Here is a 17793-nt window from a genome sequence, read left to right as displayed (position 1 = left end):
ACTTACTACAAATATTTGGTTATTTATGTACTGGATTAGTAACACAAAACATGCTATATATACATAGACTTATAAGATACTCAATATATTTCAAATTTATTTTCATTTTCATCCATCACAATGAAGAAAGAAATCCAAACTTGCAAGCTCAGGATATACATTTTGGGCTTAACATGTGTTTGCATTTTAGATGTTTACAAAAGATTGATTCCTGGGGTTTTAGAGTATGCTGTAAATATACAGGATGTCAGCACAAAAATCACATCCACAGAAAACAATTCACATTTATTTTCTTGTATTTGGATGAACTTCCTATGTGACATATATGTATATAAAATGTAAATTGATGTTTCTGATAACCATAAAAACATCATCTGTTCTCCCAGAGCCTTTGGCCAAAGCCATCTTCCCCAGCAGCCGCCCTGTGGAATTCAGGTGGCTCCATCCCCACTAGGTCTTATCCAAGAGCAAGAATGCTCATGACAGCACACCACCACCGAGCCCTGTCCCTGTGTTTATTGAAGAATATTCAGCCTCCAACTTGTGTTTTAGAGACCCTTTGCCTTTCTCCATATTTCCCCTGATTCTCATCTACGTCAGACCTGGAATATAATAGTGCTAGGCTTTGCTCATTATTAAATTCTTGTTATGGTTTATGTATGAGGTGTGTCCCAGAAACTCCTGTTAATGCAGTCATATTCGGAGGTGAAATTACTAGATTACCAGAGCTGTAACCAAATCAGTCCATTCTCCCTTCTCTTTCTCTCTGCTTTCTGATTGCTCCATGAATAGAGTAACTTTCTCGGTTTGACCTAATCTCACTTGATGAGCTGCTTCACCTTGGTCTGAAAGCAAGAGTGTCAATCACCCCTACAACTCCCAGAAAAACCTTTCCTTCCTCTGAATTCCTTCTTGATGGGTATTTTGGTAACAGTGACACAAAGCTGATTATAACAACATGCATGCTGTATTTAGTGTGATTTATTTTCTGCTACCATTATCCTCGGTAAAGAATTGATGATTTATGTTTTGCTAACATTATCCTCAGGAAAGAACTGATAGTTTTATCATCAACAACATAGATGCTATGGTAAATTACATCTCTAGTCTGTGCTAAATATAAACACTTCCAATCTGAATATACAAAAGATAATAACAACCCTGCAAGGCTATTCATTTTCAACTTAATTTCCTCATTTTTAGAAAATAGTTTATCGACATAACTGAGTTTTCTGTACTTGTGCACATTCCACATTCTAAATTGAACCCAATAGTCATTTGATACAGGTTCTCTGTTTTGCTCTCTCTCTGTCTCTGATCTTCTGTGGTTCTAACACAAACTTCTCATACTTGCCTCAGTTCCTAATTTATTTTATTTTATTTTACTATTTTTAGGGCCTCACTTAGTTGCTGAGGCTGGCTTATTTATTTATTTATCTATTTTTTATTGATTCTTTTTATTTATACATGACAGTAGAATCCATTTTGATGTAATTATACAGGCATGGAACACTGTGCGGAGCTGGCAGGCCACGCCCTGCTTCGCCACATGTTGAGCTAAGATGGCACCTGCCAGATGCTGGTGGCGCGTGCCTCTCCTGCATACATAACTGTCAGACAATACCAGGTGTATCAGACTAGATTACGTGGTGCTTCACCACTGGCCAAGTACACTTCCTAATTTGGTGCACTTTGCCCTATTGATTTTTGTACTTTATATTAACTGGGTTTATCCCCCTAATGAACGAGACTTGATCAGGCTTTTGTCTTGTCTCCCTTTCTCATGTCTCTTGTCTCTCTCAATCCCCGCTCCCCCCTCCAGGTTCCCGTTGCAGTCGTGCAGGTCAGAACAGAACACCTCTTTTTTCATTTAGGTGCCATTCTTGTGGATGTATGTGATGGTGAGAGTCACTGTGAGGTTTTCATATATGTGCATAGGAAAATTACATTAGACTCATTCCACTGTCTTTCCTTTTCCTATTCCTCTCCCTTTTATTTCAAATTAAACATTTTTCAAACAAAACATTGCCTTTTGACCATAAATTAACATTGAAATAAGTTATATAGTTTTACTTAAATAACATTGAGCTCAATGTGAGGACTGAGTGATGTTTCTGTAATTTAAACTGATTAGACTATTTAAAACTCTTGAGTAATATAAATATCAGTTAGTTATTACAACACTTGTTCAATGCTACTAAAAACCTTGAGGGCCTATGTGTAAATAGTTATGTTGTTGTGGGATTTACATTTTCGAGGAATAGTATGCACATTGTTGTATTATTTATAGTGTTAACAATGTTTTGCAAAAATATTATAATTTAAATAAATCAAATCAGTCCCTGTCATAACACTTTCAATTCTAAGTAATTATACATGCATTTTCCCCTCTTTCAACAACACTCATCACAAGTTCTTAACCCCTCCACAAGATTCTCAGTAAAGTTTTACTAGCCAGACACATTAGTTATACACCTACTATGAGTGGGTCACTTTAATTACAGTGACTCAGGAGACTGAGGCTCTTTCTTTTTGCAAAAACCTGATACTACACTATTGGCTTTTATTTGCATTGTACATTGAGCCCTTGCTCAGTGTTATTCTCTCCAGTACTCTACAGTGAGTTTTTGTGCATAGTAGTGGCAAGGTACCCATTTTTAGAGAAAGTAAGTCTTAATGCCCAAGCAATATTCATGTTTGCTAAAATTCCACTGGACAAAGATAATCATCTGGGCAAACCAAGAATCAATAAAGAAAGGATAAAAATAAAGGTATAGAGGCAAGTAGAAATGATTCTTCAGGCCATTGCTATGTATGTGTAAAATTATCTTTCAATAACTGTATAATTCCCTAGTATTTATGCATACTTATTAAAATATTGCTAAATATGAGCAATCACTTCTGCTTTATTTTGCTTAAACAGTGATACAATGCACATTGTATTACATAATTGTTTGTATTAACCATTTTTGTACATAAATCCTTATGAATTCAGACTTTTAATTCTATGAGATAATTATTCATTAATGACATTGTCGGACATAAAACTGTATTTTTTAAATTGAAAGTTGTAAGTTTCTAGAAAGACTTCAACCAAAATATGAAAAAGTTATGATTTCAGGACATAGTATATTTTCCATAATCTTTTTTATTTATACATCTCTATTTATAGTTCACAGTGAGAGAGAAGACTGATTTTTAAACTTAGAACATTGCCAAATGAAGTAAATAATTATCATAATTGATAAAAATTCGTTAAAAGAAAACGAAGATGGGCACGGTGGCACACACCTGTAATCCTAGAGATGCTGGAGACTGAGACAGGAGGATTGCAAGTTCAAAGCCAAGCTTAGCCACTTAGAGACCCTAAGCAACTTAAGGAGACCCTGTTTCAAAATTTAAAAAATGAATAAATAAAAAGGGCTGAGGCTGTGGTTGAGTGGTTAAGGATCCCTGGGTTTCATCTCTGGTACTGAAAAGAAAAAAAGCAGCTAAATCTTTGCAAAAATTAAATGTATAAAACAATGATTCTGATATTCAAGTGTCTGGAATTGCTATCAATTTGGGCAGGAATTTTCTCAGTGCCTCTGAAACATCTTTGTTGGGTAGACTGCATATCACTGGATTAAGCATTGGGGTCAAAATGGTGTAGAAAAGAGAAAGCAGTTTGTCTGTTCCGTCATACTGATTGGATTTGGGTTTACAATTATGTAATACAATGACAGTGACTGATCCATAGAATAAAATTACAACTATCAGGTGGGAAGAACATGTGGAAAAGGCTTTGGTCCTTCCAGTGCTTGAAGGCAGTTTCAGGACGGTTGAGATCATTCTGCTGCAGGACCCAAGGATCAACATAAAGGGAATGGTGATAAGTAAAGAAGCAAACATATAGACCACTGTCTCATCAAATTGTGCCTCTTGGTGATATCATCTGAACATGCTCGGCTCACATCGTCTCATCCTGAGGGGTCCTGTGTTTGTGGAAGTAGTCCTTTGTGGTTGAGGGTTGACCATTGTGAAGACAAAGGCACTTTGTCTCATAGAAACTAAAATTACTTTGTTCAAATTATGGTGTTCTTGTCTGGCATTGTGGCTCACACCTGTAATCCCGGCAACTTGGGAGGCTGAGGCAGGAGGATCACAAGTTCAAGTCTAGTCTAAGCAACTTAGCAAGGCCCTAAGCAACTTAGAGAAGCCATGTTTCAAATAAAATATATAAAAGGGCTGCAGATGTGTTCAGTAGTAAAGCACCTCTGGGTTCAATTTCCAATAACTATAAAGTAAAAAAATAAAAATTAAAAAATCACAATGTTATTTCACACAAAATGAGAGGCCTTGGAGAGAAAAGTGTAGATTTGTGTTTCCAAATCTACTGTTGTTCTTACGAAGGAGGCATTTTCCACGCTGTTTCCACTCTTGTCTTCACCACATCAGGAGAAGCACCCTCCCGGCTTCTGTCCTCAGCAGTTTTCCTTAGCCAGGAGGTGATACCATCTCTCAGTTCTGAGTAACAGATAGTCATACCTTGAGTTTTAACCAATGTGACTGTGATTTACTCATATGTTCCTGTAGGAAAAGTTAACTAACGAAAATTTGCATATAGTATAAATTTGGGACTGTGAAAGGTTCTAATGAAAGTCACCTCAAATCAGAAAAAAATAAATTATGCCACATGTAAATGAAATATATTTATTACACAATTTACTGGGTATATGTTTTCCTTTCTCTCTCTCTCTCTTTTTCTTTTCTCTTTCTATTACATATTCAACAAAACTTGTAATAAAGCATGTTTTTTGCGAAATCCATGGCTTTTTCTTTCCTATTAATTAACTTGCCATGTGTATTTTATTTCTTCTTTGCCTTTTATGCCAACACTTTTACTAATATTGCAATAAATTTACCTAGAGCTAGAATTTGTCCAAGCTACAATTCCTTCCTTACAACTGGGGTTTCATCTCTCCTGTACCACTTCATTCTTCATAGGTCACAAACCCCTCCAAAACTCACAATATATATATGTAATCATCCCATTTCCTGATTTAATTGTTATTGCTCAGTTTTTCACTTACGCCAGTGATTAAACCTTAGCGCAGCATATCATTATTTCTGGTTGTTCTTAAATCCATGCTTTTATTTTTCTCCAAGTTTTTGAAGGATGATTGGCAATGAAAAGTTACATACATTTAAAGCATAGAGCTTGATTTGTTCATATATGTATGTAGTTTGAAACTTTACCACAACCAAGCCAAAAACCATGACCATCACCCCATACAGTTGCCATTTATACTAGTGTGTGTGTGTGTGTGTTTGTGTGTGTGTGTGTGTGTATGCATGCTTGCATGTGTTGGAAACACTTAAGATCTAACCCTCTAGAAGATTTTGAGCCTACAATACATTATTGATAACTGTAGTCCAACATGGTATATGACAGAAATTGAGAAATAGTTTATCCTGCAGAAGTGAAACTTTGCGTCCCTGGATTAGCATGTTCCCATTTCCACCTCCTCCAGCGACTGATGCCTACAATTCTACTTTGTTTCTAGGAACTTGACTATTTCTAATTCCAAAGTGAGGTCAAGCAATATCTGTCTTTCTGCTTCTGGGTTTTTTCACTGAGCATAATATCTCAGTTTCATCCATGTTGTTGAAAACGGCATTATTTCCTCCTTTTCCTTACTTTTAGTGACTGAATAAATCTCTTTCCTCAGCAGAAAGACATTTATCAGAGCTTTATTTGATGAAAACATTTTCAGGTATAAAGGGATTAGCAATGTGCTATTGGTAGGGATCCCTAGAAAACAACTAAATTACGCATTTCAATATAGGAAAAGATGAATGAATGTTGGGAGCTAATAATGTAGAGTTTAAAGAACTAGTAGATAATTTTGAAAATAGTAAAAACTCAAAATAGCACATTATAAGTCTATTTAAGTTAGGTTCCTTCAGTGTTCAGTTTAAATATTAGATGCAGTCTCTTTTTATGTGATTTCTCATTGTCTTGCAGTCTTGTCTGGGCTTCTTGATGTGGAAATGAAAATGTTTCCATTGTTAGAGAAAATAAGCACTAATGTTCAAGTGCCATTTGTTTGCTAGTCACATTGGCTAAAGCTAACTCACATGACTAAACCAAGAGTCCACATATGAAAGAAAAAGAAACAAGACATGGGTACAAGAATCAACAATTTTGGGGCCATTACTATATATGGGTGATATGAACACTTAATTGCACTGTTACATAAATGTCATATATTTGTATCATACTTATTAAAACATTTCTCAATATAACCATGAATTTTTCCACATTTAAGAAAATAGTACTGCAATAAACATTATATTATAAACTTATGTGTTAGTCATTCTTTTTTGTATCTATACATGCACTTATTTGTATGAGATAATTGTTTAGTAATATCTGTAGAATCTATCATATTTTGTTTTAGTAATGGATGTTAATGTACAGTGTGGAAAACCATCAACTTTGAAAATACTACATATTATATCATCTTCTCTAGTCACATGATTGTATTTACTAGTTTACAGTGAGGAGAAAAACTTTATTTTAAAAGTATAGCATTGGTGATTAGTAAGCACAAATGTCATAATTCTGAGGAAACAAAGTTCATTAAAGAGGAATTACATTATTTATTTGTAAATTAGGGAAAGATTTTAATTAGTTTCAAATTAGGTATTACAAAGTTAGTAATATAAGGCATTAATATTTGCTACATTAATTGTCTCACAATGCTAACAATTTGGGAAGAAATTTTCTCAGTGCCTCTGTAACATCTTTGTTGCATAGACTGTATATCACTGGATTGAACATTGGGGTCAAAATGGTGTAGAAAAGAGACAACATCTTTTCTGTTCCTTCATACTGATTGGATTTGGTGTTTAAATAGGAAATACTGGCTGACCCATAGAATAAAAATACAACAATCAGGTGGGAAGAACAAGTGGAAAAGGCTTTGGTCCTTCCAGTGTTTGATGGCAGCTTCAGGATGGTTGAGATAATTCTGCTGTAGGACCCAAGGATCAGCATAAAGGGAACAGTGACAAATAGCACAGCGAATACATAGACCACCATCTCATTCACAGAGATGTCCCCGCAGGCCAGTTTGAGCATTGGGAATGTCACAGAAGAAGTGGTTGATTTGGTTGGATTCACAGAAGGGCAGAGAGAAAATCTGGCAGGTTTGCCCTACCTGGACAGGCATTCCAATGACCCAGGAACCAACTCCCAGCCGGACACAGACCTCATGGCTCATGACTAGAGGGTAGTGCAGAGGGTTACAAATGGCTACATAGTGGTCATAGGCCATCACTGCCAGAAGGAAACATTCTGTGGCTCCCAGTATGAGGAAAAAGCACATTTGTGCAGCACAAGCCAAAATAGAAATACTTCCCTTCTGGGTCCAGAGATCCACAAGCATTCTGGGAAGAGTAACAGACACATAACGGATTTCCAGGAAAGAAAAATTACTGATAAAAAAGTACATGGGGGTCTGCAGAGTGGACTCTGCCCTCATGATTAGAATGATGATACCATTCCCCAGCAGGATAACCAGATAGATGACTGAGAATGTTCCAAAGAGAAACCAGTGCAATCTGGGAATCTCAGAAAATCCCAAGAGAACAAATTCCACTACTGAAGTGAGATTAGTTTCTGTGATTTTCACATTTTCTTTCTGTGGATTTACAGTTCTTGACTGCATTTTCTTCATTGTGAATTGGCTTAGTATGTGAGTTTTGATCTTTCTAATTTCTTAGTTTCATTCTGAAGCTTACATCCTGTTCTTCGGGGAAATTTGATGTGAAATGAAGAGTAATGAACACATCTAATAAAAATAAAAAGTAATGTGATTAATAAAATGTTTTTAAATATGAGCTGTTTATTTTAGATCGACTTTCTGATAAGAGCACACAATAAGATCCATAGAGACGTAGGTTTTGATTAAATTATAATAACAGAAAAGATAATGCACATTAGTTTTGTGTTCCAGTCAAACTGTACAATTCTTCTCCAGTCTCCCTTTCTCGTGCTTTCATTTTTAAACCAGGAAATTTGTCCAACTTCTATATTTAGAAAAATTATTTTTCTCTTTTCAAATACTGTTTATCCCCCTAGTCTCAAATATATCTAGGAAGTCTTTGTTTTTTGTCGATTTTATTTTCCTTCCATTCACACATATAATCTCAATCTCTCACACTATTATATTCCAATAGAACTTCATTCTTCCATCATTTGTCATACAGGGAGCGGGTTCTGTATTTTCTCCCACGCTTATGAGACTGTACACACTCCTTGTCTGAATATATACCTAGGTCATTAGATCAGGAAATCTTTAGGAGGATCTTTCTAATCACCATCTCCCATATGGTAATAACTATGTCTCATTGGTATTAATCAACAACTTCAAGACATACAATTCATTTAATTCAACATAGTTTTGTATTACCCAAATACATTCACAATTATTACTTTACCAGGTTAGATAGAATTCAACATTCAATGTTCTTTATAAGCACTTCTAGATTTCTATCCCATTACAACAACTTTCCACTCACATGTCCTCCATTACAAAAGCTAATCCTTAATAAAAAAGCAAAGCCACCTTTTCCTTCTTCTGACCATGGCCTGGGTCATCTGAGATAAACTGACTCAAGAAGAGTGCATATCTCTTTGTTCTCACAGTTAATTTCGCATGACTCTAAAGAGGAAAAATGCAAATAACTCTTAAAGATCCTATATTCTACCACATGTTTTTTTGCAATTTGTGTAAATAGTATTTTCTGTAACATCTACCTCACTCCATGGACACCACCTGCCCTCCCTATTAACTGCTTATCCTACCTTATTTTCTTGAATAGGAAGTAAGGAAGTAAGAATCAATTGATAAAAATTTAGAATATTCTCATTAAAAAAATCCTCCTTCCTGCATTTGACTAAATAAGCTTTCTGTTTTTTATTGTCTTTCAGATCCATTCAGATGAAGTTCTTCATTGGAGTTTCCTCTGAAAGATCCTCATCTGTCATTCCACCACAATTCCGCCCTCCCCAGAGGAACATTGACAGTGATCTATTGTTACCACACCTACATGAACTCTGTCAGTCTGTCATGGCTTCTGGTGTACTAGCACTAAAGCTTTGGGAAGTGGGGACTTGGTGGCTTTAATTCGTAGCAGGTGACTCCTTCTGGGGATGCATTTCAAGTTCTCTAGAGCTATATAAACCTGAGCTAGCTAGCACATACCAATCAGTGCTTAAAAATTTCAAATATGTTGCTTCTTCTCAGTTTCATTCCTGGCCCTTAGTTATATCTACTTTCTTACTTCTTGAATTGCCCTAGCAGCCTGACCCCACAGAACTTAATTTTGCACAGAACAGCAGGTGAATATTTAAAAGATGTGAATCCATCATTAGACATCTCTTTTAGATGTAGTTCCATGGATTCTCCTTGTACTTGAAATAATATTTAAACTCCTTTTCATTGATTACAAACTGGTGTATAATTTGGTGCCTGGAAATCTTTTTAACTTCATCTGCTAAATTCCTCTGCTGATTTGCATTTTGTCAATATTGAGTTCTATCTCCTAAGAATGGAAACTTAAGGGTAGTTTCCTTTTATTTCTTCTGACCATGCGGCTCATTGTGTGAATATTCCAAATTTATCTCAAATGTCACTTCATCAAAGACCAACACAATTATCTTTTAAGATTATATTATTATACTGAATTGTATTAATACAAGTAAGTTAATTGTTGCCTTCTGATTAAAATAACTTGTTAATACTCCTACTTTTCATTACATCTGAGAATTAGATTCAAAAAGTTCACAAAATTTTCCCAGATTTTCACAGAATTTTGGATTCCAACTCTATTTTTTTTCCTCTTACATACCCCTGGTTTGATATTTCAAAAATAAGTTGCTGTATAGAGCTCATTCTTTTTTTTTTTTTTAAGTAGGTAATTTTTTATGTATTTTGCTGGTTCTTTGGAAGAAACATATGAAAATTCTTCAAAATCTCTATTACCATTTGCATTAGTCAGGTTTGTGTGACTGTGGTCAAAATACCCAACATAACAACTTATGGGAGGAAAAGTTAATTTTGATTCATGATTCTAGAGGTTTAGTCCAGGGTGAGCACAGTCTATTGCTCTGGGTTGAAAGTGAGCCAAAACATCATGGTGGAAGGGCCTGGGTGAAGAATGCTCATTCATTCCCGCAGCCAGCAAGCACAGGGAGGGAGGGGGAAAGGGTCACAGGGAAGTTGGACCCTTCCAGGGCATTCCCCCAGTGACCCATCTCCTCCAGCCGTGCCCCACCTGCCTAGAGTTAACGCCCATTTAGTTCATTCAAACTGGCATGGCCTGATCATGTTATAGCGCTCACAATCCAATTATTTCACCTCTTAATATCCCACCATTAACACAGGAGCTTGTGGGAATACCACATATCCAACCATAACACCATTATTAAGTTGGTTGCATGCCATGCACTCTACCACTGAGCTGTATCCCAAGTCCTTTCTAATTTATATTTTGAGTCAGCCTCACTAAGTTGCTGAGGCTGACATGGAACTTATGATCCTTCTGCCTTAACCTCCCATGCGCATCACTGCATCACTGGCTGTATATTTTGAACTGATTATTTTCTCATACTCCTGAAAATAAAACATTGTCTTAACATTGACGTTTGAACATTTTCTGTGTTTTTTGCCAGCTTGAAATATTTTCTTCTTCCTGTCTTATTTCACATTGTTTCCTAAAAATGTTTTCATTATCACTTCACTTTATTATCAAAGGCTTTTAGATCTAGAAGGTAGAAATTAGTATTCACCATTTAACTCACTGCAGACAATTCAAATTACCTGTGGATATCATAACTCCTCCCTTGTCTTTACCTTAGGGAGAAAAATAAGTAGTGCATTGGTCCTTGGGAATGTTTGTGAAGCAGATAGGTATTCTACATACACACTGTTGTGAGGAGGAAAACATCATGAGAACCTTGAGCAAACTGTGAATCCCAACTCAATTAGCCATTAGGCTAATTAGCTTCCTTAAAACCTCTTCCAATCAGTCTTGCCCATACCGTAGTCTGGCCTACGAATATATTCACTGACTGGTCCTTGGAGTTCTCATTCACATGTTCACAAATCTTCTCTGCCCTTGACATTCTGTGAATGCTTTTTATTTTTATGAAGAATATAGGCAAAACTCTGTTCTACTATGTTACTCTACCTGTGATCTTGAATTAAGTTGAAAGTAGAAATTAACATGAGAATTGGTTATTTTTTTACAAAGAGAGGTAATTACAAACACAGTGAGAATCTAGAAGCATAAACATGAATTTTCAAAGAGAAAAATTGCATTCTTATTTATTGGTTAACTATAGATGATTTTGTTAAAAACCAAAACCCATCTGGAATTTTGCTCATTTTTAATCCTATAATATTCTGCTACCTTTCTTTCTTTTAGGGCCAAATTAAATATTCCCATGAACCACATCAAACAATACATAGAAAGTTTAGCAAATGTACTTATATATTGTGTTCCAGCTCCTGCCATGTTTATGGTCTTAATGATTGTAATCACATAAACAATGATAGGACATGGCTCAAATATAATAAATTGTTGCTTATGAGCTGCAGGAATTTATAATTTGGATGAAAGAATTGCTTCATGTTTTCCTTACCAAACTGAGATTCGCTAAGGAAATGGATTTGTGTAGGAATTATTTTATTTATAATGGCAACATTTCCTTTATCAACATTGCATAACATACTTAATATTCAATGCAACATTCTTCGATTTTAGTTTTCATATTTTTAAAATGAAAAATTTTAACATCATTATAATCATTAAAAACATAAATTAGTTAGGAATTTACATATTTCAGATTCTTAAAACATATTAGTTTAAATTTTTAACTCAGAAAGTAAAATAAGTATGGGACAAACAAATAGTGGATTCGTTTTAAGACCAAAATATACTCATGATTTTAGATGTTTGATATTATTATTAAATTGTGATCCTGAAATTAATAGTGCTGAAAAATAGAATATCAACATATGAGCAGTTTACCTGTTCAGTTTTTGTTAAAGTTGCTTTCTTCTCATTGACATTTTTATATTTGTAAATATTTAAATACACTGAGGTCTGAATCACTTTCAAAGAGGAACTCCACTTGCCTTTGAAGTGGTTAGTGCTCTTTGCAGAAGAAATAGTCACTTCTTTTCCAATGGGGATATCTCATCTCCCTTGTGGCACATAAATTGCTAACTAACTCCACAAGTTTAAGGTTAATTTAGTATGTTTTTCAAAACATTTACTCCATAACAGACAAGACTTTCCTGACATCTCTCCATGGACTATAATTTCATAAAATATTGTTTTCCAAACAGAGTCAACACATGCATGTCTTCGAATAGACATTCCTCATTGTATGATGAGACCTAAAGGAAAATATTGACATTATTTTTTGCCTGAATTTCTTACTAATCTTAATTTATTTTCTGTAATTTTGTGGATAGAACGTTTTAGCAAATGATGGCTCTTAATGAAATAATCTGAACAAGCCCAGTTTATATTCTCATCTTTGAGGGGTACTCATTGGTTTTGTAGCAGTGGACATTTATTGTTGTGGGGTAATTGCTCTGAAGACAAAGCAATTTGATCTTAAAGAAACTAAAATTACTCTAGTCAGAGTATGGTATTCTCTCAGACAGCAGGGGAGTCCCTAAATTAAAAAAAAAAAAAAAATGTGTATTAATGAACCTTAAAAGAACTAAAAACAAGTAACATCTGTAAAAATTTAAATGCTTCTATCTCATTGCAAACTTTGATAATTTAGCATTCTCAGTTCCAACTCTTCTACATTGTTCTTTATGGAGAGAAACACTCCAAGCTCCAAGCATGAAGTTAGAGCTTCTAGCTTCCTTTGACTTCTTTATTTTCTATTGAGTTTTGTTTCAATATCAGTACGTGATTGTTTCTGTGATGGGATTATTTCCAGGGCTGCACACTGCTCATATTTGCTATGTCAGGAGATGCTTCTCCAAGGTTCATCCTCACTTCCTTTCCGTAACCATAGGATGCTGCTTCCTTTCAGCTCTTTCACTACACCGGAATTTGGAAATGATAGATGCCTTTAAATCTTTTACGCCTAATAGCAGAGACAAAGTACCCCCTGCCTCCACTCCCAGGGAGGTGGAACTGGATACCAGGGAGGTGGAACTGGATATCAGTTGACAAAAGGATGCTTGGTGTTTCTAACTCTAGATAATGTTCCCCTTTGTTCTCCACTGATTTCAAGCATAATTCTTAGCAGACAGCAGGTACTAGTAGGAACTTTGTGACTGAATTTTGGCCTCTATGACGGTGATAATATTGCATGCTCTTCAGAGAAAAATGACATCTAAATGTACAACATAGGTATAGTGAGAACCATGATTTTCTGACACAAATTCTGTAGCCAGAGAAAAATAAGACATACCATATTTTCTTTTCCACACATACAATAACTTTCCACCAGCTGGAGAGATCCCATAAGGGATTGTGCTGAAGCTGGAAAATGTTATTATTAACAAATGAAGATACATTTATTTATGGAAAGACTAAGAAAACAAGATATGCTGTCAGTAGTGCGTGATACTACCAAAGAACCATTAATTTCAGATGCTACTTTTGCCATAAATTCTTGTTTTCAATAGTTTTCCTTTGATAGTTGTGACTTTGGTTTTTACTTTTGAGTGATTATCTGCTTCATATTCAATGTATAGTGATTCTTTCCTCAATCTACTGTATATGTACATTCAGATTTTCTTTTTTTCTATTTCCTTCTTGCTTTTTTTTTCCCCAAAATAGAGTGATAAGTTTTATATTTCCATGCAGTAGTTTCTGGAAGCTTAATGTTGTTGACAGTAAACTGAGAAATGCCAGAATTTTTTAAAATTTTGGTGGCAGTCTTAAGCTCATCTTTCCTGGGGGTCTTACCAAGTGCTGCAATGCCCCAGTCATGAATTCACTAGTAATCAGTAACCATATGATGAATCACCACAGATCTCTGGCATGATCTCTGGCTTCTGCAGTGAGTTCCCATAGAAACAATCACCTGGATGATTTCCCAGCATACTCAATGAACACACTGAGATTGTTGTGGGTCTCAAAGCAGCTTGGTATGAAGTATTGAGCACTCTAGGGGTTAAGAAAGTAGGAGAAAATATTGTAGGGGAGACAGAAGAGACTTTATTTGCTGTACTAAATATATAGGTAATTTCATTAATGTTGTGAGCATCTATTATCTTTCCAAGATCACATAACCAAAAAAATTTTTTAAACCTATGTGTAAAATATATAGCCTTTTTATTCCTCTTACTGGCAGATATACTATGTTGACATTGTGTATTTATTAAAGTTTCATTCAACATCACTGCATATAGTGTGCTTATACTTTCTGTGTAGTGTCTATCTTTTAATTTGAATGCTTCATGTTTTTGAATTAACATCATTATAATACACTACCATTTCCTATTTGTTTCTTCTTCTTCATTTTTTTGGTTTCTTTTGCTTGTCTCCTCTCTTCTGTTAATTTTAAGCTAATTCAATTATTTTCCATTTCATTTTTTGCTGCCTTTTTACATACAATGCTATAATTTTGTGATGGTTCAGTGTTAAAAAGTATCAATGTGTATGTATACTTAACTCTCCATCCTTTACAATCGATGTTTTTCCTCCGGCTCTTTCTTTTGATCCTCCATATCTCACATCTCATACTTCAAAAAGGTAATAATCTTATAATAATATAATTCTCTTTGCCCATATTTCATCCTTAGGTTGGTGGTATCATTTTATATATGTTAATGTTATAAGTTTCTACTTATGCTATTATTTAAGTAGTCAGTTATTTCATGTTGATGTGGACAGAAGAATTTTTCTTTATGTTCATTCTAAAAAAAATTGAGAGAAATATGTATGTTGACATTTTCCACCATTAAAAGAAAAAGTTTGGTCAAAATACATTTTAGAGAGTTTGAATGGACAAAGAATGATATATGAATCAAACAACACTCAAAAACAAGAGAGGTTCTGAGAGCTCCCCTCTTTCGCCATGGCAGTGGGACTTCAAAGTGTAACAGAGAAGGAAGGTAAAGAAATTACTTAATTGACTATAGCTAATCATTTGCCTTACTTGGGTGTGTTTCAGTTGAAGGTTGTTATGATATAAGTAATTGACTGTTTGGTGGACTATGAAATTCTTCCAGGTAAACTTAGGCAAGGTCAAAAAGATTGACTTTGTGATTATCCTTTTTCAGGACGGTGAGCAGATTAGTAAGTTGGGCCCCATGATTCTTGCTTCCTGATACTCAAACTTTTGGTGATTATGAGGTTGTGACCCAGAAGTAATAAGAATGAAGGCTTGAGGGGACGTTTGGGCATTAACAAGACCATGTCCATCACAGGCTCAGGTGGTGTAAAAGTAAAAATTACTTTGAAAAGAGGACAATGGAGACACCCTGCTTACATAAGGGGGACCCAACAAAGTTGTTACCCTGTGCTCTGCCACCTTGGCAGTCATGGACCCAGAAGACTTGGGTACTCAAAATGGCAGCAGACCTTCACCATTGACCATGTGAAAGCTCGTTCTGCAGGAATGCAGGATGGTGGAGTTAATTGGTCCTAGAAGCTTCCACTGAGATTTCAAAGGAAAGACTGGGAGGTCAGGCAAAGTGAAGTAGGATCACAGTTCCAGGGGTTTTCCTCAGAGAGAGTGATATGTGCAGATGTGAAAAGGAAGCTTGCAGCTTCTGTGGAGACCCCTAAGATTAAGAGATGCCAGCAACTCGGATGTCTGCTGAGGAAAGCTACAGGGATTGAGCAGAAACAAGTTGAGAGAGGCCATGGGACCTGCAGCCATCAAGGCCACAGGGGTGAAGCTACCACAAGCATTTTGGAGTAAACATCATGATGATTAGCCAGAATTGGGGACAGGCAGTTGGTGTATAAATAGGGGATCCGGTGAAATCAAGGAAATGGAAGCCATGAAAGTCATGAAAGCCATCTGCCTCTGGAAGTTGGAGACTGCCCTTGGGAGAATGGAATGTCAAGGATCTCCAGAGCCCACTGATTACCAAATTTACCTGCGCTTGTCAGGAACTATAGGCAGGGGGCTGCTAAGTAATGGCCCCGGGGCCCTTACCTGGCTGAATCACTTTGGACCTCCCTCTACCCCATCGATTCTCACTTTATGCTTCTCACCTGTAAAACCCAGCCTAGTCACGTAGGCAGGAAGGAGAGATAAGGGGGGAGAGAACTGGAGAACAAGAGACCTTAACCTATAAAAGATGTAGGGCGTGCTCACTTCTTGGGATTCTAGAACATCAGCCAAGGCCCCCTTGTCCTTCTCGAGAGAAGTCTGCATTATTACCTTTAAATAAAATCTGCTTAACATGCTTGCCTTGGCGTACTTCTCTGATGTTGTACTTCAACACCTGAGAAAGCAGAACTTGTCACCGGTAAATGGCAGTATCAATGACATGGACCCTAGACATTGGATGAGGAACTACAAGAGTTTTGTTTTGGGTCTCAGATGAGATTTTGGATTAGGAATTTTGGGAAGTGCTGAAACTGTCCAGACTTTAAGGACTCTTGAAAGTGGACTAAATATATTTTGCATTACGAGATGGGTATACAATTTTAAGGACCAGGAACACAATGTTACGATGGATATCTGGTGTCCCCAAAAGCATGTATATGAGACAATGTGAGAACATGCCGAGATACAATGATTAGATTTTAAGAGTTGTGATCTAATCAGTGGGTTAATTTCCTTATATGGATTGACTGGGTGGTAACTATACACAGGGTGTGGCTGAAGAAGGTAGATCAATGGCACCAAGTTTGGAGGATATTTATTTTGTCCTTAGTGAACTTAGCTCTTGCACTATTCCCTGTTATGTCTAGAAATGTTTTCTTCCACCATGATATTCTGCCTCTTTTTTAGGCCCAAATCTGTGGAGCTGTCAATCTCGGACTTAAACTCTGAAACAATGAGTCAGAATAAACTTTTCCTCCGCTACACTGTTTGTGTCAGAACTTTTGGTCACTGAAATGAAAAAGCTGATAAAACTATTTCAAAGCATCCTATAGTTATTTTAGTATAATAAATTATCTCTTCTGTTTTCTAGATACTTACAAATTAGTTCAGCTCTTATGTAAACACTGGTTAGATTATAACTATTTTATTTATAGGTTTAAAGAAATTACACAAATCCAAAAATATTTTCAAGTTGACTAGACATTTTGAATTCATTTTTTTTTTTTTTTTTTTTTTTTTTAGGAGTAGATACTGGGTGTTGAACCCAGGACACTCCACCAATGAGCTACATCCCCAATCTGTTTTTTATTTATTATTTATTTTTTTTTGAGACAGGATTTCACTAAGCAGTCTGAGTTGGCCTGGATCTTAAGCTTCTCCTGTAGTTTCAGCCTCCTGAGTTGCTGTAATTACAGGTGTGTGGCACCATGCCGGGTTCAATCTGTTTCTAAAATGATTTACATGACTTACATATTTTAGTAATCCCTTATTTTCATCAGGTTTTTTTCCCTGCTGTGGCTAAAAAGTTCTGACCAGCACAATTGTAGAGGAGAAAAGGTTTATTTGAGGGCTCATGGTTTCAGAGGTCCTTGACCATAGAAGGTCGGCTCCATTCCTTAGGGTTCCAGGTGAGGTTGAACATCATGGCAGAAGAGTGTCGCACATGGAAGCAGCTTGCATCATCAGGAAGCAGAGAA

At 35.9% G+C, this 17793-nt stretch overlaps 1 protein-coding gene across 1 annotated transcript; it reads right to left on the bottom strand.

Annotated features, from left to right (window-relative positions):
* Positions 1 to 6739: 6739 nt before the first annotated feature.
* LOC306638898 (olfactory receptor 10AG1-like) lies at positions 6740 to 7715 on the bottom strand (the record flags this gene model as incomplete). The annotated part of the gene is given in 2 exon segments (XM_079102348.1): positions 6740 to 7130; positions 7132 to 7715. Coding segments are annotated over 2 exon segments (975 nt in total).
* Positions 7716 to 17793: the final 10078 nt, after the last annotated feature.

This window comes from Sciurus vulgaris (genome assembly GCF_902686455.1).
Source record: "Sciurus vulgaris genome assembly, chromosome: 11".
Taxonomy (NCBI): domain Eukaryota; kingdom Metazoa; phylum Chordata; class Mammalia; order Rodentia; family Sciuridae; genus Sciurus; species Sciurus vulgaris.
The sequence above is the reverse complement of the archived record's forward strand: the minus strand, read 5'-3'. Positions and strand labels throughout refer to the sequence as shown.